This window comes from Odocoileus virginianus, chromosome 14, assembly GCF_023699985.2.
Source record: "Odocoileus virginianus isolate 20LAN1187 ecotype Illinois chromosome 14, Ovbor_1.2, whole genome shotgun sequence".
In the NCBI taxonomy this organism is placed as follows: Eukaryota; Metazoa; Chordata; class Mammalia; order Artiodactyla; family Cervidae; genus Odocoileus; species Odocoileus virginianus.
In genome coordinates, this window is record NC_069687.1 from 23506213 (window position 1) to 23532584 (window position 26372).

Here is a 26372-nt window from a genome sequence, read left to right on the forward strand (position 1 = left end):
GTTTACCTATTTGAATGTCTTTTTACATACCAATTTATGCGAATGGTATCACATGTGATATCTCCATGCTAATTTTTCCACTGCCTTTTCAAACCTAGCATTGAAATGACTGCCTTTCATACCCATCAGGGTGACAAATAGGCCATTTAAAACTTTATATGGCCCCAGAGGAATTGTGTGGTTCTCTCTAAGCCATTTCCTCCTCATCCCCTCAGTTTGCCTTTTCCAGGAGACTCCGTGGTCAATAGTGCAAAGGATCATGACAAAGGTATTTCCTCTCTTTTTCTCTTCCCCTGCATTCAGTCTGCCTTAGTCTTATGGTGACATTTTTTTTTTTTCTGTTAACATCTTAGTTCTGACCACTGCTTTTGATCATCTGTAGTATTTCAGTGAACCCCTAATCAATCTTTTTGAATCTATTTAGAACTCATGTTCCACACAACAACCAGACAAATTCTTTTCATATGTGAAAATTGCTTGGTTAAAGCACATTCATGTCTTTTCATCTTTTGATTGTGCTAAATTACACACACACACACATACACACACACACAAATAAAGGCCAAAGGTTACCATGGCTTTCAAGAACCCACACGGCCTTGCCTCTTTCTATCTCTCCAGATTTATCCAGGCATTATTTTCCTCCTTGATCACTGTAACCATACTGTCTTTCTTTATTCACTATGGATCTCAATATAATTGAGCACAACCCCTTCAATTTGGAGTGACAGATGAATTACTGTGTCCAAGGTCATGCTAACATTTTACTGCAGAATGTTATTTAATCCACAATTTATTGACTCTTCATCATTGTTCACTCCTCTTACAAGTATGTAAATTTCAATTAACAACAACAGTTTCCACAACTTCCTTCATTTCTGATTAATTAACAATTCTGAACATTAATTCTCACCCTAACTAGATTTAGAGAAATTTAGAGCTGAGAAGTTTAGAGCTTTTGTCTTTTTGGTAACTACCTAATTTTCCCCATTCTTGGAAAATTAAATCACCACTCTTTGAATCTTAAAAACCCACCTCTTGAGGTGAAGGTAGATAATTATAGTGTTATAAAGAATAATCAATGACAATTTTTCAATTATAATAACTTAAGCAAAGGTTCCTAAAATCAAATGCTGACTGTATTACATATGTCATTATAAACTTCAAATTAAATAACAACTTACAATGGGCTGTTAGAACATTACCATAAGTAACTGTTAAATAGTTGTTATGGCTTCCCATGTGGGGCTAGTGGTAAAGAATCTAACTGTCAATGCAGGAGACACAAGAGATATAAGTTTGATCCCTGGGTTGGGAAGATCCCCTGGAGTAGGAAATGGCAACCCACTCCACTATCCTTTCCTGGAGAACCCCATGGACAGAGTTGCCTAGTTTGCTACAGTCCATAAGGTCTCACAGTCAGATACAATTGGAGGGACTTAGCATGTATGCAAATAGTCATTGTATACTAAAACCAAACATCAGTAGTCTATCATTCAATTATTCTGTTCTGCTGCTGCTGTAACCATTTACCATAGTCTTAATGACCTGAAGTAACACAAATTATTTATTTTCCAATTCTTACAGTTCTCTTAGCCAAAAATCTAAAAGGTCTAACTAGGTTAAAATCAAGATTCCATCAGGGCTGCATTCCTTCCTGGAAGATATAAGGGAGAATCCATTTTCTTGAGTTTTTAAATTTCTTTTGCCTGCCTGATTCCTTGGCTTACAAGCTTTTCCTTCATCTTCAAAACTAGCAATGGCAAGTCAGATTATTTTCACATGGTATCTCTCTGAACTTTCTTTTGTGGTTGCATCTCTCTCTTTCTTTCCTTCCCTCTCCCTCTGACCATCGAAGGATTCAAATTTTCTTTTTCCATACGGTACAAAAATCACAGATTCTTGGTATTAGAATATAGGCATATTTGGGACCATCATTCTGCTTATCATGTATTTTCAGGTACAGCTTATTACACTAATTATTCTACTGTATTTTATATATTTTTATAGTATATATCTACTATATAAATATCTACTATATTATATCCTACTATATTAGTAAATATCCTATTTATATATCATACACTAAGCTACACTAAGCATCAGTAGAGTGTAGTGGTTAAAAATATGTATCTGAGAGACAGACAGACTGGATCCAAATCCTAGGTCTGCAAATTGGTATTGTGTGACCTTAGTAAGAGACTTAAAATCTGCATCTCCACGAAATCATCCTAATACCAGCAATTGTTTTTATAATTGAGAAAAAAATTCATTAAATGTAGTAAAAATTTAGAAGAGTTCCTAGACCATGGTTAGTGCTCAATGAATATTAAACATAATCATAGGCATAATTCAACGAAGTCCTTCCATGTCCTTTTTTTAATTTATCTGAATACATTTAATTAACTTTTTATTCTTAATGCATAGTCTTAATATGTCCTTAAAATACTATAGTGGGATAAATTGAGTAATTTCTGTACATCTGATTCTTAAATTTCATTAATTTGTCCTTCAAAAATGTCCCTTTATTTAACTGAATTTTAATATAACTTTTATATATATTTACTGGATTTTGATATCATATATAAAATATTAAAAGCAGTAAACTTCTCTTTGAAATTTGTAATCAGGTTTGCTGTAGGAATGATACTGAGAACATTTTATATAGTATAAATGAGAAACTTTTACATATAATATAAATGAGAAATGGTTCTTTTAAATTTTTAAATGATTGTTATCAAAATATTTATAATGCTGTGTCTAGCTCTGTGGTACAGCAAAGTAAACCGGTTACACACATATAGATGTTCTTCTTTAATATATTTGATACATTTTTATTATGATTGATCTCAGGATATTGAATAGAGTTCCCTGTGTTATACAGTAGGACCTTGTTTATCCATCCTGTTTGCATCTGCTCATCCCAAACTCCCAGTCCTTCCCTCCTCCACCTGCTTCCCCACTGGCAACTACAGCCTGTTCTCTATGTCTGTGAATCTGTTGCTGTTCAAAAAAATGGTCTTAAAAACATGTTGGGAATAATAAAGTCAACTTATTTTTGTTGTCAAATTGATATTCCCATAAAAATTTGAAATTAACCTAAATATATTTTTTCTTTGGTGGCAAATTTAATGCACAAATACAGGCATGCTGCAGATTTCATGCTATACAAATTTATGCTTTCTCTACTTCAAATTAATTAATACATTCTGACACCTCTTATATTCTAAACAAAATACATTATTTTACATGTAGATTCTGTTTAAAGATTATCTCAAAGTCATTTGGCTTCCCTAGTGATATAGTTGGTAAAGGATCTGCCTGAAATGCAGGAGACCTGGGCTTGATCCCTGGGTTAGGAAGATCACCTGGAGAAAGAGATGGCAACCCCCTTCAGTATTCTTGCCTGGAGAATTCCATGGACAGAGAGGCTGGCAGGCATGGGTAGCCCATAGAAGGACAAATAGGACATGACTGCTAGCTTAGACTGAGAGACTAACTTTCTTTTCACATTTCAAAATCATTGAGACATTGAGTTTAAAAAGATAGATTACAGAAGCAAATTTAGTTTCCCATTCTTTCTCACAAGCCAAATGAAATATAAAAAAAAAATACTCAAGTGAATGAATTTAGAGTAATATTGAGAACAAAGATGAATGCATTAGTTAATTCTAGCCAAGTCCTAGAGCAGAGCAAATAAGTGAGATTTACTAACATGATTCTGTAAAAAAAGAGACCCAAAGCTTAGATAAACAAAAAGAATACTCTAGTGAGGAATGGAGAAGCTTGTTTAATTTCTGTTTCATATATATATATGAAACTAAATATATACCCTAAGCCCTGAGATTAACAGAAAAGTGAAAATAACAAGGTTGAATATTAAAGAACTTAATCAAATAATATTTTAGGCAATGGTATCTTTGATTGGTTGATTTTTGTTACCCTTCTTCCCTAACCAACATGGAGGAAAGAGGCAGTTTACCTTTAGAATGAAACAAGAGATCTAAACAAGAGATTGAAACAAGGCTTTCTAAAAAAATCAGAAATATATCTTACACTAGTCTTCCTTGTTTATTTAAGGAAACAATGATCTCCTTGTTTGCCCTTATGATACCCACAAGTGTTTCATGAGATAAAGCCTGTTATTCTGTAGAGATCTTTCATATGCACAGAGGGAAAGACCACCTACAAATTCAGGAATAGTGGCTATAATAATAGACATGGATATGAACAGACAAAAATGCTAATGATAGGTTTGAAGAAAACTGATGACTTAAAAGTAAGCAAATAAAGATTAGAAAACTGTACCCAGGAGATACTGTATCAGTACAGTGAAAACAAAAAATTAAAAAAATCTAAATTGTATGTTTATTACATTCAGAACTTACAGATACCCTAGTAGAATATTTTACTATGAAAGTAGGACAATTAGAAATCCAGAAGTTATCTATTTAGTAAGAACCTATGCAAAAATATTAATAAGAGTGACTGGACAAAAGTATGGGCAAAATAGCATGGTACCAAAAATTAACTCAAGATAGATCAATGGCCTGAGTTTACGAGCTAAAAATATAAAACTCTTAGAAGAAACATAGAAGTAAATCTCTATTACCTTGGATTTGGTTGTGGATTCTTATATATGACACCCTTACAAGCAACAAAAGACTTAGATAAATTGAATGTCATAGGTAAATAAAAATAAACAAACAAAAGCTGTTGTGCACCAAGACATATCAGAAAAGTAAAATAAGTAACCTACATAATAGGAGCTTATATTTTTCAAAACATATATTTGAGAGGTGTCCAGTATTCAGACTATGTAAAGAATTCTTATAACTTAACACCAAAGGAAGGTACAATTAAAAATTGGGTAAAAGACTTGAATAACTTTTTTAATCAAAGATTATGTATGAAAGACCAATAAAACATGAAAAGGTTTTTGTAACATCCATAAGTTAAAAGTATAATTACCATATGCCCAGAGTTTTCACTCCTAGTGGTATATCCTCCCAAACTGAAAACATGTATTGAATCAAATATGTGTATCTAAATGTTCATAGCAGCCCTATTCACAATAGCAAAAAGTGGAACCAGATTCATTACTGGATGAATGGATAAACAAGATGGGGTATATTCATGTAATGAAATATCACTCAATTATAAAAAGAAATTAAAAACTGATCTCATCTACAGTGTGGTTGAACCTCAGAAATACTATTCCAAATTAAAGGAGACAGGAATAAAAGATGACATTGTATAGATTCCATTTATATGAGGTATCCAGAACAGGTTAGTGCTTGACAGGGCTGGAGGTGTGGGACGAGGTAGTGACTGCTTTGTGAATATAGGGTTTATATGGAGGGTAATAAAATGTTTTGAAACTAAATGGGAGTTATGGTTGCACACTGAAGATGAAATAAATTCTATTGAATTATATACTTCAAAATGATTGATTTTTATATTCACAATATTTCCAAAATATTTTAAAAGTGATAAGGTGATGAAACATAAGAATTAGGATCCTTTGACTTATGATTTTCTTTCTCCTCTTCTATCATTAAATTTTATACCACTACATAAAGAAAAGGTATCCTAAACGCTTCCAGTGAGGAGATCATCTTCCCAGGTATGCAGGTATGTTCTCATCAACAACTTGGGACACTAAAAGATAAAGGAGTGATTGATGCTGCTCATGTTCAAGTTGAAGTTATTTTGCAAATAAATTCTATACTCAGTAAAGTTATTAGTTAAACATGAGGATAAAATCAATATAATTCATTCATGGACACAGAGTTTACCTTCCATATGTCATTATAAAACAACTAAAAAGTGTAGACATCACATTAGACTTTCCAATTGATAATACAGTTATGTCACTGGAGGCTTTACGTTGAGAATGATATTGATGCATTTTTGTCAGCATAAAGAAGACAGTCAATTACTTAAAAAAAAAAGTAAAAGTTTCTGGAGAGTATTAGTAGTTTAATTAGAATACAGGCTGAAACTAAAAGGTAGTTTTAATCTTTAATTAAAGATTTTAATGACTAGTAGATATTAAGAGGGGCTTCCCTGATAGCTCAGTTGGTAAAGAATATGCCTGCAATTCTGGCTCAATTCCTGGTTCAATTCCTGGGTAGGGAAATTTTAAGAGAAGAAAATTCATATGATCTTGAAACTTTAAAGTTTATTCATTTGTTCTTTAGGTGATATACATTTTCAAACATACAGCTCCAGTTTAAAACTGGGTATCTGCTGGTATCTTCTGATCTTTTGAAATTTTAGATAAAACTTCACTGACCCCTTTTAATGTCTTCTGGAAATGCCAAGTCCTCTCCATTTAACTGAACACTTATCAAAGATGCCTATATTCTGTCACTTTAACTCTTCCCCTCTTGTGTGTCTTCCAGATAATCCCATTTATAAATAACACTTTGAAGTAAAAAAAAAAAAAAAAAAGAAAAGAAAATTAAATAAGAAAAAAATTTAATCCACTTAATTTCAACCCAAGCTAACTAATAAGCCAACCAATATAACTGAGACAGAAAACCAAATTCTGTTTGCGGGGCTGAATAACGAACTGCACAAGCTCGCAAACACTCACAGAGGGAAAGTTTATTTTAGAGGATAGAGTTACAAAACCCTCTGCATAGGCACTGAGAGGGGGTGAAATACCTGCAAAGGCAGGAATAAAAACAGTTTATATCTTTATTAGAATTGATCTGTTCATTTTTATTTGGCTCAGAGCCCGATATATGTAATTTCTGACCAGGCAGTTAAATATCACAACGTCCAGTTGGTCGTTTTTATGGCTTCTTCGGGTTCCCAGTTTCTCAGTTTCTCCAGACACTGAGGGCCAGCCCTCAACCCTTTCTCAAGACCCCAGACCATTATTTAGGGGCCAGATGGATGTTGAAGAGTTAACGATCCATCTGGAGTTTTCCTCCTTGATAAATTAGACGGCAGTTAATGATTGCTTTGTCCTGGATCTGAATGTTTTATGATCCTCCAGACCAGCAAGGCATTCCTCTGAATGCCTAGATTGGAGCAACAAGTATAGCTTCAGGCTAATGGAGCAAAACGCTTATGTGAGAAAATGAGGTGAAATTAAAAAAAAGAAAAAAAGAACTGAGGCCTCCAACCTTAAACTGACTGCCTAATAATTCTACCTCATAACTACTAACAAATCCATACGAAATTTTAACTTTGTTGTAGAAGATTGCATTTATTGCACGGAAGACCTAGCACTGAGCCACTTTGACCACTATGCAGAAATTTAGTACTATGTGTTCATTATCTTAGAGTTCCTTTTGCTATCAAATGTAAGCTTTTGTTATGAACTTTTATTGACCTTTCATCAAAGCAGTTAGTCTTGTTACAAGTAGTCTCCTTACCTCTGTGCTGTTCTGTTGTACTATTCACCAAAAGGAGCAAAAAACTCCCAAACTTTTCTATTTCTAAAGCTTTTACTCCATATCTAATCTGTTTAGCATTTTTTCTAAAGAAGAATTATTTTCTTAATATAAAGAACCCTCATAAAAACTAAGTCAATATCTTTCTACAAAAAAAAAAAATCTGTTCTCTTTAAACAAGTTAATCTGCAGTGATTCATGAGAGCATAAAAGTAAAAATTTCCCATGTTATTATTTACAAATATAATTACTCTGAGCTATATATATGTAAGTACTGAATAAAAATTGATGATAACTCACTAAATCATATTAGAATTGATCATTTACAACTATCAGTAATAATATAATCTACAGCATTTTGACTTTTGTCCTTTTAAAGAAACAGTGCTTATTTTGCCTAGAGGAAAACATAGAGCATACAATAGAACCCAAATAATTTAAATCCCTTTGTAGGATAGCAGCTAATTGAGCTTCTGGCTCCAGTCCCCTCCTCAAAATGTAGAGAGAAAATAAAGCAAAGTGCAATGGCATTGAATGTCAGTTCTGTCTTTTCTGGTTTGTAGTGACAGCAACTATTCATTGTTGATATTTGAGTCCAAACAGAGCATAACAGACTAATTATTACTTATAGATTGCTACAAAGATGTGACATTAACACCAAATCATTCATCACTCAATTATTCAACCAATAGCAACCATTAGCCTTCTTACAAATGTTCCTGAAATAGAGAAACTGAGGAACTTTTACTTCATTCTTGTATATATTATCCTAGAGAGATGGATAAAAATGCAAGTTGAACTTTACCATGTATCATTTGATCAACTGCAGGTTGGTAATTACTCCTTTTAAAAATGATACAGTATTCCACTGGACATTATGAAGTGATCTCTAGAAATCACTGGAATATATGTGTGTGTATATATATATATATATTCTAGGTATCTTTTTAGGCATTATGAACCCAACAATGAAATGCATGAATGAAAATGCCTACTGAAGGGAACTTATATACTAGTAAAGATAAATTGTGAAACAGTGAATGATACTCAAATATGTATTCTAAGCTACATCCAGCCTTTTAAATATCTATATTATTTCTTATATTCTTCTTTTATTTTTTCACTACATGCAAATTATAGACACTACTGTGCATCAGCAGCTGTGCAATACACTATATATGCAGAGATAAAGACATAAATATTAATTTAATGGATTTACATTTTAGTGTAATGTGAAACATGCAAACAAAGGAAACATAAAATGATGTTATTGAAGTATATATGGAAATATGTTGAGAGAAGAGAGGAAGGATTTGAGGAAAACATTTCTGGAATTGGGGATATATGAGGTAATCATGAAATATGAATATGTGTTATATCCAGTTGATGGAAAACAAAAGAGATGGGAGATATTACAGGACACTTAAAAAAGAACCAACCATTTACAAAATGCTGGAGGTGTAAGCATAATCTGATTTGAAGACAATAAGGATTTTGGTATGATTAGGCAGCCCAACCTTTGGCAGGGGAAGTACCTAGAATTTATAAAGAGTGATGGGGTCAAGTCTGGACAGGATCTCATGTCAGGCAAAATTGTATACATGTTAGTACTTTTTCTTACTATGAAATGAACATGTGATGATGATAAAGAATTAAGATAACCTGAAAATATAAAAACAAAGTGAATATAAAGAAAACATCTGTCCTCACCTTATTGACATGAAATATAGTCTAATATATCAAAGGTATAAATATTCAATATTAACTGGAGCTGCCTGTCTTCTTAAAACTTCATCTCCCACACTTTTCTTTTTCTTTACCTTTTCTTTTACTAAATAATTTATCTCAGATAGCTTCTCATATAATTTAAAGTAGTTCCATATACTCATTACACATTGTGGGGAAATTGTTCATTCTTGTGTGTAAGCAACATTCAGTGAATGGATGTTCAGGTTGTTTTTGTTGTCATTGGCTATTATATATAGTAGTATATTAAATGCCCATGTGAATATATCTTCAAATATTTCTGAGGTTGTGTCTAATGGGTACATTTTTGGTGGGGGAATCACAGCATCAACTATTAACTACTACTTTGCCTTTTGCTATTTTGGGATACTGATAGCTGAAATACACTTCAAATCCCTTGCCAGGTCTCAACCTTTGTCATCATTACAAGGCTCACTGGAGAACTATATTTAATAGTTGTTTTGATATTAGTTTTCAGTATTGTGAGTGAAGTGAATCTGTTCTTATGTTAATTAAACAGAAGACATTTTTAGATGATGATCATTTAAAATTTTTGAAATTACAGTGTGACAAATTAGAGCAAGGAAGTAAGCAAAAGCAGAGATTCCAATAAAGTGGGTTGTGAAAAACATTTAGCTTTTCCCCTTGGGTATATGCTTCTGATATCAATGTCACTGGACCATATGAATTCTGTAAACATTCATTGTAAACCTTAGATGTCATACAGCATAGTGCTAGAACTAACAGATATCAATGCATAATTGTAGAGTTTAATTATATTGTATTAATACTTTAAAATTTAAAATTTCCTTTGCCTGATATATATGTTTCTTATTTATTTTAATTAACTTTTTCTTGTTTTGTTGGCGTATTATAACACATAGTTCCTGTTTTATTGACATCAAGAATCTTAGATTTATAGTTTTCTTGTCTTCTATTGATGGGTGGGATATAAATTCATATACATACATATATATGTGAAGACTAAATACATATATATCTTTTTCAAGATAAGTCATAGTCTCAAAATGTCTTCATCACAAAACCCATTTTAAAATTTAAGCATTTCTAATAACACTGAATTTTTAAATTAAAATGAACGTTTAAAATATAGTTAGTAAATCTTGAATTTTTAATATTTTAAGAAATGTCAGATTTTTCCTTCAAAAGAAATGTCACAAAATTAAGCAGTCACTGAGTTTTTATTTATACGTATAATTGGAATTGTAGTTACTGACCTTAAATTACTGTTCTTTCTAATCAATTAAACTTTTTCAAGTAGTCAGATGAGTAAGCAACCATAAGGGACATTATTTTATTGTAAAGAATAAGCCTTATAGATTTATTTGTAGTTCTTTTTTTTAACAAGTTACCAAACCTTAGAAATATATAAGAGAAAGCAAACTCACCACACACACACACACACACACACACACACACACACACATACACAATATACATGACATATGTGACATTCACATGTCATGTAAATGATTTTTCCAATATTGTATTGCTTGGATATATATGACTAAGCTTCATTGTTCAAGTTATACCATATTTACTTGGCTTGTTAGCCTAAAATAAGCAGAAAATAACTAAATCATTGCAACAACTCCAAAGCAGTATGACAGAACAATTGAGTACACTTTGAAGCTTTTTCATTAGTAAACTTCATTTTATGCATTCACTGAATTTTTCCATATATTTACATAGAATAAGCCTTATTTACTTGAGAAAAGACTTACTTTTGCAAATGTGACCTTGTCTTGTATACCTGTATACATATAAATAAGATGATTTTTCTCATAAATGTTGCAAGTCCTACAGTAATTCAAATGTCTACTGTGAATATAATAAGAATGGTCCTGGGCTCTTCACATATAATTCAAATTGAATACCAACATAAATTTTTCATTTCCTCTAAATTTTCTGATCCATAGCGAGGAAAAGAATGTTACCAAGGAAAAACCTCAAAAAATGCTTCTGACATAGGAGAGGCCATTCTTATCACAATTCACACATTTCAGCTACCTTTTATTCTATGAAATTCCTTGTGACATAAATGCAAACTCTGCTTCTTTTCAGGTTTATGCAAAGCTAAAAAGAGAGTCTCTATTTCTAGCCTTGACCGGAAAGTCAGAAAAGAGAATGTGTACTCTATGATTCCAGCATTATTCACCATAAAAATGGTCAAGATGAAGCACATAACCAGGAGTGAAATGACATGAGAGAAAATTAGGATTCATTCATCAGTCATATTATATCTCATAGAATACAAGTGAAGGTTATAGCCTTGAACACATCATTTTAAAGAGGCAATTTTTATACTCGGGGGAGTGCTAACTACAGTAATGTATTATCACTCTCACTATTTTATTCTGACTTTAGAGAAATACTTGTTTAGAAGGAACAACTTGAAATAGCATTATCCATTGTACTCTCAGCACATACAATTCATTAAATATAAAAAGCCATAAGTCAGAAAGAAAGGAGTTTAGATTGAATCATTGCCTTATATCATATTATTTGTATATGTCTCTAAATTCAACCACATGTTTAAAATGCACTTTAACAACAGAGTTCACTTTAGATTATTCGCTTGCAAAGTTTAACATCCTTACAAAGAAAGCTGTTCTTATTTCTCTAACATGTGTGTGTGCTCATGTGTACATATGCCTGTACTATACTAGGATCATTGACATTGAAAAGTAATTATTTTTTTAACAATCGGCACACAAATACATACACACAGAGAGAAATACAATTGTTCTATGATTTTTAAAAAACTATAAAATATACAGTAATATCAAAGGGAAAACAGTAACTTCTACATGGCAGATGGGTAAATGGATCATAAAGAGTGATATCAAATATAGACCCTTTAAATTGAACAAGACGATAAGCAGGGAACAGAACAGAGTATAAATAAATTGTGGAGGGATGGGTATTAAATGGAAAAATAAATAAAGAGTGATTATTCCATGAATAATAGTGAATATTGGGCTCCCTAGTGGCTCAGTGGTAAAGAATTCACCAGCTAATGCAGGAAACAATCCCTGGATTGGGAAGATTCCCTGAAGAAGGAAATGGCAACCCACACCAGTGTTCTTGCCTGGGAAATCCCATGGACAAAAGAGCCTGGCGAGCAACAGTCCATGGGATTACAAAAAAGTTAAAGTCAATTTAGCAACTAAACAACAACACAATAGTGAATATTCAACTGTTAAGAGCTTTAAAAGAATGATATTCTCAACATGTGAGCATTTTTCCTAAGTAAGAACCATTTAAAAAGTTTTGGAGAGGATAACATTGTGACTCATAATTTAGAAAAAACACTCTAATTAGGTATAGAAAAGTAAATTTTTAGGGGAAAAAAAAAAACCATAGAGGGAGTAACAGTACTTGTTAGGAATTTAATAGTGTAAGAAAGCTGACTAGAGACTTTGAGAGACTGAAGATTGACAGAAGCAACACATATGTCACCACACCTATGAATTTGGAAGATAAATCAATAGAACCAATCAATCACACAAGAGGAATGAAAAGAGGAGACATCAATGATAAACTCAATGCATTGACGTTCCTTGAATATATTTTGTATCCCTTTTCTACTGTATGCTTTTCGGTGTCCATGTGAGGAAAAAATATTAAAAGAATTCTTGTCAGGACTTGCAGCACATGGCCAAACACTTAAAAATTTCTTCTGGTATGGCACTTGTGACTCAGGCTGCAGGCAAGAGGGAAATACTACGGAATGAGAACACTGAGTCTTATTCTTAGGACTGCTAACTGCAGCAAAGTAATAGTAAGTTTATTTTTTTTATCTAACTTTGAAATGATGCCTGATCATGAGATGGGGTTTTAAGATTATTTACTCAATGTGCTCTCTATATTAACTTTATTTCATGATTTCAGGTAATGGTTCAAGAAATTGGAAATCCTAAGTTTCCTAAGTTAATGTGGAAGAACCTTTAGATATCTGATTGCATAAATATATCATTTACTTTTGTATTTTAGCTTGTAGTCACTTTTATAATATCTATTTTAGTTTTTACTCTTTTACTTAAAAAGTTCCTTGAAGATTAGCAGCACAAGGCATATACAGTTCCTTTCATATATATGCAAAGCACATATATATATCAACTGTATTGATATACAGTTGAGACAATTTAAACTCATCAAAAGCATACGGTTATAGAACAGTAACTATTAATTTCTACTTCTTTCATGACCAAAGTTTTACAAATGATTGTAACAAGTTTCATTGATCTGAGTGTCTCTCTACCTAATATACCTTCAATAACATGTGTTAATAAATATTTTTTTGTGAACATTTTTTATTGTGATCTGATTTTCTGTTTTAACATGTTTAACATGAATGAATTTAAGGTTAAAACAGTGTTTATATGTATCTTTACTTTTTAAATTATGTTGAAAATTAACACAATAACATGTAATGTTTATATTATTTAATGTGACTCAATGTTAACTATCTTGCAAAATATATTTAAAACTTAATTTTCTCCTCTTTTGCTCCATTTTGTTAAAATCATGTTTGATGTTAAAAAAAGGCCATCTTTAATGAGCAAAATAATGATTTATGTACCTATGAAAATGAATAAGTAAAAAGGCATGATATGTGGTTTATTTTTCCTTTTGCAAAACTCCATTAATGCCATTCAGTGGGTTTAGAAGCTATTCGCCTGTTCACTTTTAGCTCTATCTTGTGGTTAATCAGTGTAGTGATTATAACAGTTGATGATAACATTACAGTCCAGTGCTCAAAAACCTAGATTACTATCAACATGGAACTAAGTTCTTATATATACCAGACACTGAACTAGGGGGGAAAGAATCTATATTTTCAAGGAATAAATCAACCCGAATAGATAAAATGGAACTATTTTTACAAAATGCAGTAAAACAAAGTGGTAATATTTATGTTTATTTTACATAACTGTGACATACACAGTGGAAGAGTAAATAGTTCAAAAGATACAGGCTAACTCTTGAAACCTGACTTTCGCCCTCATGCTCTCATTGATGTAGTGGTAGATTGAATGCAGCTGTTCAAATCTTCCCTGGAAAGAAAGGTCATTTATAACTTTTTCTTGTCAGGTACTTGATATGTGAATGGAAAAACAGAAATGTGACTCTAAAATAGACTTGCTGGTCCAGACAAGACGTGAAAAGAAAACATTTGCAAATGGTCACAAGAAATTTCCTTTCAAAGGTCTGAATTCTTTTCCAGGAAGAAAACAGTGAAACATCATGTTTCTTAACATGTCAGAGAATGTTAAAATACCAAGGACTGTATTGTTTAAAGTGACATATCACAGTAAGAAACTGATTCACACTATCACTTATGATGTAAAACATTCTGACAGTCCTACCTAATATAATCAACCATTAAAAAGAAATAATAAGTATACATTTGGGAAAAAGAGTTTACTTTGACTTAGAACATTTGAAACATTTTTAAGTCTTACAATATTGTAATAAGACTTCAGCCAAAGATGGAGAAGCTCTATACAGTCAGCAAAAACAAGACCGGGAGCTGACTGTAGCTCAGATCATGAACTCCTTATTGCCAAATTCAGACTTAAATTGAAGAAAGTAGGGAAAACCACTTGACCATTCAGGTATGACCTATATCAAATCCCTTAAAACTATACAATGGAAGTGAGAAATAGATTTAAGGGATTAAGTCTGTTAGACAGAGTGTCTGATGAACTATGGAAGGAGGTTCATGTCATTGTACAGGAGACAGGGAGCAAGACCGTCCCCAAGAAAAAGAAATGGAAAAAAAAAGCAAAATGGCTGCCCGAGGAGGCCTTACAAACAGCTGTGAAAAAAAGGGAAGGGTAAAGCAAAAGGGAAAAGGAAAGATATACCCATTTGAGTGTAGACTTCCAAAGAACAGCAAGGAGAGATAAGAAAGCCTTCCTTAGCAATCAGTGCAAAGAAATAGAGGACAACAGTAGAATGGGAAATACTAGAGATCTTTTCAAGAAAATTAGAGATACCAAGGGAACATTTTATGCAAAGATGGGCTCAATAAAGGACAAAATGGTGTGGACCTAAAAGAAGCAGAATATATTAAGAGGTGACAAGAATACACAAAAGAACTACACAAAAATGATTTTCACAACCCAGATAATCACGATGGTATGATCACTCACCTAGAGCCAGACATCCTGGAATGTGAAGTCAAATGGGCATTAGGAAGCATCACTATGAACAAAGCTAGTGGAGGAGATGGAATTCCAGTTGAGCTATTTCAAATCCTGAAAGATGATATTGTGGAAGTGCTGCACTCAATATGACAGCAAATTTGGAAAATTCAGCAATGGCCACAGGACTGGAAAAGGTCCGTTTTCATTCCAATCACAAAGAAAGGCAATGCCAACGAATACTCAAACTACCACACAATTGCACTCATCTCACTCGCTAGTAAAGTAATGCTCAAAATTCTCTAAGCAAGGCTTCAGCACTACATGAACCGTGAACTTCCAGATGTTCAAGTTGGTTTTAGAAAAGGCCGAGGAACCAGAGATCAAATTGCTAACAATGGCTGGATCATTAAAAAGCAAGAGAGTTCCAGAAAAAAATATCTATTTCTGCTTTACTGACTATGCCAAAGCCTTTGACTGTGTGGATCACAGTAAACTGTGGAAAATTCTGAAAGAGATGGGAATACGAGACCACCTGACCTGTCTTTTGAGAAACCTGTATGCAGCTCAGGAAGCAACAGTTAGAAATGGACATGGAACAACAGGCTGGTTCCAAATAGGAAAAGGAGTAAGTCAAGGCTATATATTGTCACCCTGGCTATTTAACTTATATGCAGAGTACATCATGAGAAACGCAAGGCTGGAGGAAGCATAAGCTGGAATCAAGATTGCCGGGAGAAATATCAATAACCTCAGATATGCAAATGACACCACCCTTATGGCAGAAAGTGAAGAGGAACTAAAGAGCCTCTTGACGAAAGTGAAAGAGGAGAGTGAAAAAGTTGGCTTAAAGCTCAACATTCACAAAACTAAGATCATGGCCTCCGGTCCCATCACTTCATGGCAAATAGATGGGGAAACAGTGGAAACAGTGACTGACTTTGTTTTTCTGGTCTCCAAGATCACTATAGATGGTGATTGTAGCCATTAAATTAAGAAACGCTTACTCCTTGGAAGAAAAGTTATGACCATCCTAGACAGCATGTTAAAAAGCAGAAATATTACTTTACTAACAAAGGTCTGTCTAGTCAAGGCTATGGTTTTTCCTGTGGTCATGTATGGATGTGAGATTTGTACTATTAAAAAATGCTGAGTGCCGAAGAATTGAGGCTTTTGAACTGTGGTGTTAGAGAAGACTCTTGAGAGTCTCTTGGAATGCGAAGAAATTCAACCAGTCCACCCTAAAGGAGATCAGTCCTGGGTGTTCATTGGAAGGACTGATGTTGAAGCTGAAACTCCAATACTTATGGCCACCTGATGTGAACAGCTGACTCATTGGAAAAGACCCTGATGCTATAAAGTTAAAGGCAGGAAGAGTAGCAGACAACAAAGGATGAGATGGTTGGATGGCATCACTGACTCAATGGACATGGGTTTGGGTAGACTCCGGGAGTTGCTGATGGACAGAGAGGCCTGCAGTTCATGGGGTCGCAGAGTTGGACACAACTGAGTGACTGAACTGAACTCAACTGGTTCATGAAACATGCATAGTCACATCATGAAGCATTTTTTCAAAATCAATCTTGATATTAAGAGTTTTATCCTCACAGGTAGCTGCACTGTAATATATCCACTGAGAATAATTATGAATGTATGACTCCAACAGATATACAAACTGGCAAAACTGCTTGATGACACAAACCACCAATCAAAAGAGGTGATATTGCAAAGCCTCTGACTCAGAGTTAAATTTTTGTGGCCTAACCACCACATTATTACCAGACTTTTCCTCTGAGGGTACTTTCCAGTGATAGAGTTAGGAATATTTAATTAGATCCCAGGCAGCAAGAAGTAATATCACTGGGCTGAGGAGATGGTGGTTGGAGTTTGGGTTTGCCAGAGTAGACAGAAACCAGAGAGCACAATCTTAAGGAGGAGACAGTAACAGAAAATGGAACCCTCAAGTCTCTATTAACATCTCTAAGTTGATGTCTAAACTTCATATGAACAATATCTGACTTTAATAAACAGTAGAAAATGTCAGCAAGAAGGCTAAGGAGTTGTGGATTTCACCAGTAGGAAGTAGAAGAGTTCAATATTGCCAAGTTATTTTGGGTTTGCAACTACATCAAACCTCCTATAGAGCTCAAGAAGAGACAAATCCCAGATATAATGACAAGCTGAAATGGTTCAGCCATACTATAAAGCAAACTGAGTGATAAAACAAATAGGGTGAAATATTGATAACTGGTAAATCTTGCTGAATGATATATAGTTCTTTGTACAATTTGACTGACCCTCCTGGATGATATTTAATTTTTATATTATTAATCTTCTAACCTCTAAGCACATTGTACTTCTCCATTTTGGTCTCCTTTAATATTTCTAGCTTTCATAGTTCAACATAAATTCATGAGAGTTACAGCTTGTTCATATCACTTGGAATTTTTTGTCTTTTTACTCTTGGTTGTTCTGGTATTTGAGTAGTTTAAATCTACATATCCATAATGTTTATTAATTTGGTAGAACAGGACATATAATGTGATTGTTAATTTCAAAATTTGATTAAAGCAAAACCACTGGTTTAAGAAAACCAGTTACTCTCAAACAAGATTAATAAAACACATATATGTATCAAAGTAAGATACTTGCAAAGATAAACTGTTGAGAGTCAATGATACAGACAGAACTTTAAAGGCAAGCAGAGAAAAATACTAATTATATAAGGGCAACAATGATAAGAACAATGACTGACTTCTTATTGAAAGAAATAGAATCCACAGTGCAATACAGCAAAAATTTAAAGTGCTGAAAGAAAAAAAAAAAAAAAAAACCTCTCAGATCAGTTGATATTTCAATATTCAATGAAAATATTTTTTTTCAAAAATAAAAGTGAAATCATAATATTTTCAGATTAAAAAGAGCTAAAAAAATTTGCTTCCAGCAAAGTCACACTAGAAGTAATGCTAAAGGAAGTTTTTGGTTTGAAGGGAAATGATAACATACAGAAATTAAGGTCTACACAAGAAAATAAAAAGCATGGCTAGAAATGGTAATCGCTTAATATAACATGATTTTTTAAAACTCTTTTGCTTTTAAACAGGTAATAAAATGTCTAAATAATAAATGATAGCAATGTATGAAGCAATTTGAAATACATAAAGGAGGAAAATATGTAACAAAACTAAAACTAAAGTCCTACAGGCTTGGGAGATTATAATGTTGTAAGATTACTATTTTAATTGTAAACATGTTGTAAGCAATTATAAAATATAAAATATTGATTCCATTTATAGTATAATTTATAAGGTAATAATTATTTTGGAGTAAAAGTGATTCTAAAGTATATTTCTTTGAAGTTTTCTCTGCTCTTTTTGTGATATATAGTGTCAATCTCTCAGGACCCAGATTAATAAACACTCAATGAAAATCTATTGAGATAGCACCTGAATATTAATTTGAGTAAATATATGATGTCAAACACTTTGAGAAAATAAAAGGAAAATCTTACACAAATTCAAAGTCCAAAGGTCACATATTGTGTATAGGAAATAAGCTAGTAAACCAAAATAATTAAAATTCTGCTATAAATACAGTTTTGATGGATGACTTCTTAACTTTGATAGTAGATTCTAGCTGGGGAGAATGAAGATGAGCTTCATGTAGGAGGAAGCACTCGATGTAGGACTTAAAGGAAAAGAGAAAAGATGAGATTACGGGAAAAAATGTTAGATACTTCCTGGAAAAGGGCCTATGAAATGATCAGATAGAGGTCAAGTATTTTGAAAAGGAGTTTTCACTTTGCCTGGAGCTTAGGCTATTTAATTATGGGAACACAGAACAAAAGCAGGAATACACAATGACATTGAACACTGAATTCTACTTAAGTAAATTTAGGTTATTCTTCCATAGACATTTTATCTAAGAGATTGATATCATTCAAGAAACTAAGGGGAGCCTTAGAACACAGGGAGCTCACTTGGTGCTCTTTGATGACCTAGGTGGATGGGAACGGGTGAAGGGATGGGAGGTCCAACAGGGAGGGAAGGGGTATGTGTATACAAATGGCTGATTCACTTTGTGATACAGAAGAAGCTAATACAACATTATAAAGCCACTATAAAAAAGAAAGAGTGTGCAACATATTTCTGAGAATTAAAAATTAAATAAAGTCAAGTGAAAAGTCTATTTACTGTGTTGATACAGTGGTACAGGGCTGTGGTGTTAAAGTACAGGTGGTGAGGGGATTGGAAGTAAGAAGGAAATGATAGGACTCTGTTGTAAAAGTAGATTTGTATAGAATTCAGTATGAAATAAGCCTTTGTAGACTCTCCTGAGCACCTCGCCTTAATGCTTAATATTTTTCTCATATGTTCTTAGTTTTAAACAACGAACCTATAAAGAGCATTTTGGGATACAATGTGCCCATAAATCAGGTGCAGCTATTACCTGGACTGCACTATAAGTAATGACATTCTAAAACCTTTATAAAGATCATTTATTTAGATTCAGAAAAACACTATAATGTTCTATAATCATTTATCAAATAGCCTTCAGGAAATTTCAGTCTTTATTTCTGTCTCTGTACAAATCATACCGCCATATCTTACCTAAAAGCCTAAGAGAAAATCGCCTATCCAAGAACATTATTTTATATTTTCTTGGGGGAAATATTCATATATAGTGAACACATCAACCTATAAAAGTGCAAGAGAGAGAGTTATTCCACCACCTGATACTCAATCAAATGTAAATCAGACTCCTAATCATTTGACGATCGGTACTTCTGTTTTGCTTCATTTTTGTTAGCACCTACGTTAATACTATCCAGCTGCAACCAAGAGTTTCATGAATGTTAAAATTCTTTTCTAGTTTATAGTTTTACGATTACATTTTGGATGATTTCAGCTATGGAATAGTACATGTTTTTGAATTAAAATGATAAATAATTGACAGCTATTCTGTAAGAAAGATAACTTGAATTTAGACGGTGACTATTAATAGGCAGTTCAACAATTGCCCTGAGCAAAGTAAGCATAAATATTACATATCTTTGAATTAAAATATATTGGTCAATTAAGTTGATATATTAAAATTATTTTATGAATATTAAAATTTCCTTCAAAAATAATAATTGCCAATAATAATTGCTATATCTATAAATTTGTCTCTTCATGCAATAAATGTGTTTTAACAGCCAAATATTAAAATAATAAAATTAAATTCTGCTAATTAAGTATAGACATATGATCAATTGATTATTAATCCATAAGTACAGATTTTTCAAGATCTAAATCTAATGTATAAAAAATCAATTGTGTATGAAGTTTCTCTACAAGAATATTAGGAGCCTTTGCTATGCTTCTTAAATTTGCTTTAATCATTCTCTTGAGCAATATTAGTACTGCCCAAGTAATTCAATCACACATCTATTCACATTACTGGGAAATTACATGGCTTTGTTATGACTTTGTAATCTTCAAGAATAAGAACCAAAGGTTTCCCTCATTGCAGAAAACAGAGTCAGTAAACCTCAGCTTGCATTATTGTGAAAACAAAAATGCTTTTAATTTCAATATTTTTTACTTTTCTCTTGTATTACAAAGACCTGAAATGACATAAGAAAATATTCTACAATATTTCCTTATAAAAATATCCTCACAATTCACCCCAGTGTCCTCCAATACACCCTGACATTGAAAACAAAATGATCATCCCAGAATGTGCTCCACCCATGATGAATTTGTACACTAGTTCAACAGGGATTCACATCCCATGATATATATAAAAACATCACAGCATGGAATTTTCAGCATTTCATAGTGGTGGTCTAATATCACCCCATTAAACTAGCTTTTATTTAGGGGTGTGTGTGTGCGTTTTTCTTGCTGTATGCAATCCCAACCCTTGGATTTATCCACATCAAATTTTAAAGTTTTTTATTAGCACTTCCTAGCTACAGATTCAGCTCCCTCCCTCCACAATCCTAGGAAACAACAGGAATTTGGAGTTTAAAAATCTTAATGATTGGGTCATTCAACCCATTTACATTTAAGGTAATTATTGATAGGTATGGTCCCATTGCCATTTACTTTGTTGTTTTGGGTTCACGTTTATACAACCTTTCTATGTTTCCTGTATATTATCTAGGGTGAAACAGATCATCAGCCCAGGTTGGATGCATGAGACAAGTGCTCCAGCCTAGTGCACTGGGAAGACCCAGAGGGATCCGGTGGAGAGGGAGGTGGGAGGGGGGATCGGGATGGGGAATACATGTAAATCCATGGCTGATTCATATCAATGTATGACAAAAACCACTACAATATTGTAAAGTAATTAGCCTCCAACTAATAAAAATAAATAGAAAAAAAAATTTAATGACATTTTAGGACTTCCCTGGTAGCTCAGACGGTAAAGCGTCTGTCTACAATGCAGGAGACCTGGGTTCAATCCCTGGGCCAGGAAGATCCCCTGGAGAAGGAAATGGCCACCCACTCCAGTACTCTTGCCTAGAAAATCCCATGGATGGAGGAGCCTGGTGTCCATGGGGTCGCAAAGAGCTAGACACAACTGAGCTACTTTCCCTAATGACATTTTAATTTAACCTAACAAGAATCTGAAGTTTGGGAAAGTTAGCTGACTTACAACTTTTGCACTGTTACTGAACCCTGTAAGCTTCATGTTTAGTGTGTGTACACTTGTATATTTATGAAATTTCATGGCTGCCACTTTGTTTGTTCTAAGACTAATTCAGTTTGTTCTAAGACTAATTTAAATTCAGGATTGAACCCTAGATTTTACAACCAAGGATCAGATGCACTTCCAACTTCCTACAATTTTATATCAGCTATACATTAACATAGCTTGTCATATTCTGTGATACCTAGCTTCTGAAAAATAAGGAGAAAAATAAAAAAAACTTTGAAAATTTCTTCCCATTAGAAGCTCCTATTCTTTCCCAGTCTTGATGCATGGTAAATATAGTAGGTCTTCACTCAAAGTATTGCCACTGCAATGGATTCTTGAAGATTAAGTTTAAGTTTACCCAAGGGAACCAGAGCAAGGTGGTCAAAAAGACAATATGTGTTGTGTTCAAAAGATTAATTTGTCATCATAACTCAAGTGTTTGACCAAGTTCAAGGTTGAGAGCTGAGCTTTATTTTCCCAAGCTGTATATGCAAGTGAACAATAAAGTCAAATGCCAGGAGAGCAGATTAGGAGAGAATTTACAGAGCCTTAAGAGTTTAATAGGGCTTCCTGGGTGGCTCAGGTGGTAAAGAATCTGCCTGCGATGCAGGAGACCTAGGTTCAATCCCTTGGTGGGGAAGATACCCTGGAGAAGGAAATGGCAATCCACTCCAATATTCTTGCCTGGAAAATCCCATGGACAGAGGAGCCTGGTTCCCTACTGTCCATGGGGTCTCAAAGAGTTGGACCCAACTGAGTGACTTACAGAACAGAAAAGCTTAATAAATGCTAAGGAGTAGTTGAAATCACATTTTTATAATGAACTAAATAGGTGGTGACAGCATATCTAAGACAAGGTCTTCTTACAAAAGAAATAAAGTATTTTTTTTCAAAAAAGTGTTTTATTTTGTTGAAGTTTTTCTTTCATATGAGTATTGGTTCCATTGGTTATATAAAATATTTGACACATAGTTTTGGTTTGAATATTCTCATGTGAAAAATTCTGCTATTTTAATGTGTTTTCTATTTTGGGTTCATGATCTTGTTGAAACTTGTCCATGATCAAAGGGAGTTTACTTTCCCAAGACAAGTGATAAAATATTTTATGAAAGCAATTTAATAAAAGCAGCACCCACTTCACTATTTTTTGACAGATTATAGAACCAACTAAAAATGAATAAGGAGCAAGAAGATCTAAAGCATAATGTATATTTTTAAATGTCAGTGCAGTAATGGTGATCAGTTAATCAATGTGCAATCAATATTTAGAAAGAAATATTTCTGTTTATGGCTAAAAATAAGTGCTTGTAGAGGAGCCTTGATTACCTTAAGATTACCAGTATCTCTTTTTATCTGTATCTATTCTTCTGTATCTGTGAATCTCCAAGGATAAATCCCTTTGTGCAAGGCCCCATGAACTGAATGTGTCCTTTACACATTGCCTTAGGAAAAGAATCATAAGGCAATTTCAAGTCCTTAGACACAAACATTTGTCAGTTGAACTTGTAATAGCCTGATGTTAGTTATTAAATATAGTGTGAAAAGTGATATTAAATGAGGGATTTTGGAGGGTGCCATGTGGCTAACCTAAGGCAAAATAAGAGAGAAAAAAAATCAAGAAGTGAAATGCATGGAGCAAAATGAGTATGACTTATGGAACCAGAGGAGAGAAATATCAAAAGAAAAGGAATTAATAGGTTTCTGATAAGAGAAATTGCATTTGAAAAAAATATATTCTGTCACACAAGGAGAGTAAAGAATTAACCAAGATTTTGTCTATTTCACCAATATTTCTGATCTAATAGCAATAAGCATAACTTTTGTGATACTGGGTACTTTTCATGTTTTCATTTTTGTCTGATTCTATCCTAATTTGCCCAAGTTGCCAGTGAGTCAAACAATATTTATACCATTAGAGTCACTTCTAATGTCTTGTGCCAAAAATAAAAAAAAATAAATAAATACATGACTAATGGGAAATGTTAGTTTTAATAATTATTTATTTTGTTTTATGCTCAGAATTTGAAACTACCTCAGCACTGGGCATAAACGGGATAATTCACAGTGAAAAAAAGGAATTAGTGTATGTGTGGAATAGAATGAATGTGATTGGTAAGAGGACAATAGATAATTAGAAAATTCTGGATGGCAGAAATAATATGTCACCTATTTCAAGATACAGCAGAAAGAGGAGAGAGGCAATAACTCTATTTCATCAAAACTGGATACAAGAAGGGAGCTATGTATTCCCTGATGCCATTTGATCCTGATTGTTAATGAGTAAGTTTTCACTTGCTGCAACTGGAATGGAATTAAGTCTGTCTAAGGGTAGTGTTTTTTTTCTAGTTCTTTTTTTTTTTTTTTTCTTTTCTTCTTCCCTCTGCTTTAAATCCTTTGGTCTGGATTATAGACAAGACATAGTTCATTTTGACTGATTAGGAGACAGAGGCATCTAGAAGTATTCAAATTACTTGTTTTTCATATACAGCATACTATTCTTAATAACAACAAATTATTCATCAGCAGAGACTAATATATTTTAGCAACTATTGTATATTACAATTGCATTTGCTTCACCTTATATAATGTATCAAATTATTTTTACTCATGACTTAATTTTCAAAGAATTTTTTAAAAAATCTTTTAGATACATGCACATAAAATTATATCTTATCCAGCTGATCAATAGTGAATTAAGTCCACAAATTGTTTATTCTCTGAGGCTTACTATGAATACTGATTTAATCTAACTACCTGAATAAATCACATTCCCCACATTATCCTACTGAATGAATTGACAACATGATACCTCTGCATATTGCCATTAGTCAAATACTTTAAAATAATTAGTGACATGGAAAATTGATGTAAAAAATAACTATCACTTTCAACTTCTAGACTTATCATACAAAAACTCTTACCTTGCCTACATATTGTGTGTCTGTACCTGTATACTCTTCCAACAAGAAGAACTGATTCCACATCCAGCCACGCTTGGTGCGATGTAGCATTTTACCATCATCTTGTGTCAGACCCAGTATCCTTTCACTTGGTAAATCACTGTTACCTTTTTCTTGAAATGGGATAGCATCAGTTGTATGATACATATAGGTCCAGATGAATAGTGATAGGCAATGATAAGTCCTCATTATTTGTGGCTTCAGCAGGAAAACAAATTCAATGTACTGTCTTTTTCCCTGAAAAGTAGTAGGAGAAAAATAGTTTATTAGACTGTGTTTCTTTTTCATATAACCTGTAAACTGCAAAACTTTTCTGAATATTATTTAAATGTTGTAAATAATATATTATTGACAAATTTTTGATGTATATCAATGGATTATCATTAAAAACATATCAATAGTAAAGGAGAAGTACATAGGAAAAATAAACAGAAAACAGCTGAATTATTGTTACTGTATTATGACATGTAAATGTGAATATATTTATATTTAAAAATATTCATTATTTTGAAAAAGAGTAAGCTCTATAATACACAAAAGAGCATATCAAGTTCTTAAAGTCCTCAAGACCAATGAAAGTAGAATATTTACCAATATAAATATATATGAACAAGAACACTATTTTCTGTCCACAGTCTACCAAATTTCATAAGCTGTTTCTCCTCTTCCACCTCTTTCTCTCCTTTCCCTTCTGTTTTTCTTCTATAACATATTGAGATGTTGCCTCAAGGCAAATTAAATGATACCAAATATACTTTGGATTGTGTCTTTAATTACTTAGCACTGTAAGGTTGATCCTTTACAATCAATAACTTTTTTCCCCAAATATCAGTTGAGTAAGCAAGGAGAATGTGCTCTCCTCCTGTTCAGGAACCTTTTGATGTTAAAAACACACATATTTATTTCAAATAATAGTAATCACAAAAAGGAAAACACAAAATTAGTATTGCAAAATTAGATAGTCAGTTCTACCTATGAGATAATTTGATCCAGAATTTTTAAATGTTTTGGTATTTCAAAATTAATTTTATCTATTAATACTTTGCTTTAATTTGAAACATATATAATCTAGAACATTTGAGATGTTGTTGCTGATTATAATGATTTGATAAGCAAGAACAACCCATCTCAAACTAGTACAGGCAAAAATAAATAAATAATTCATTAGATTATAAAATCAAATTAAGTGTGGAAAGGAGAGAATGAAAGGAATAGAGAAGCAACTGGGCACTTCCTGCTCATGAAAACTGAGAATTAGGGCCTTGGGTACCGGAGTTCTTTTTTTTTTTTCCTTCTTTTTCTCTCTCACTTTTCTCTGGCTTCGACCTAAGCCTTCTCAACCTGATGAAATCTGCAAATACGTGGATTTAAGATTCAGCATCTTCCAATCGAGAAAG

General features: G+C 33.0%; 1 protein-coding gene across 1 annotated transcript in view; it reads right to left on the minus strand.

Moving 5' to 3' along the window:
* CDH9 (cadherin 9) overlaps nucleotides 1-26372 on the minus strand; it is a 139044-nt gene that overhangs the window by 58048 nt on the left and 54624 nt on the right. Inside the window, exon 2 of the mRNA XM_020903290.2 lies at nucleotides 24937-25212. Within this exon, the coding sequence (XP_020758949.1) occupies nucleotides 24937-25164 (228 nt within the window). The 5' untranslated portion in view covers nucleotides 25165-25212. The remainder of the gene's footprint in view (nucleotides 1-24936; nucleotides 25213-26372) is intronic.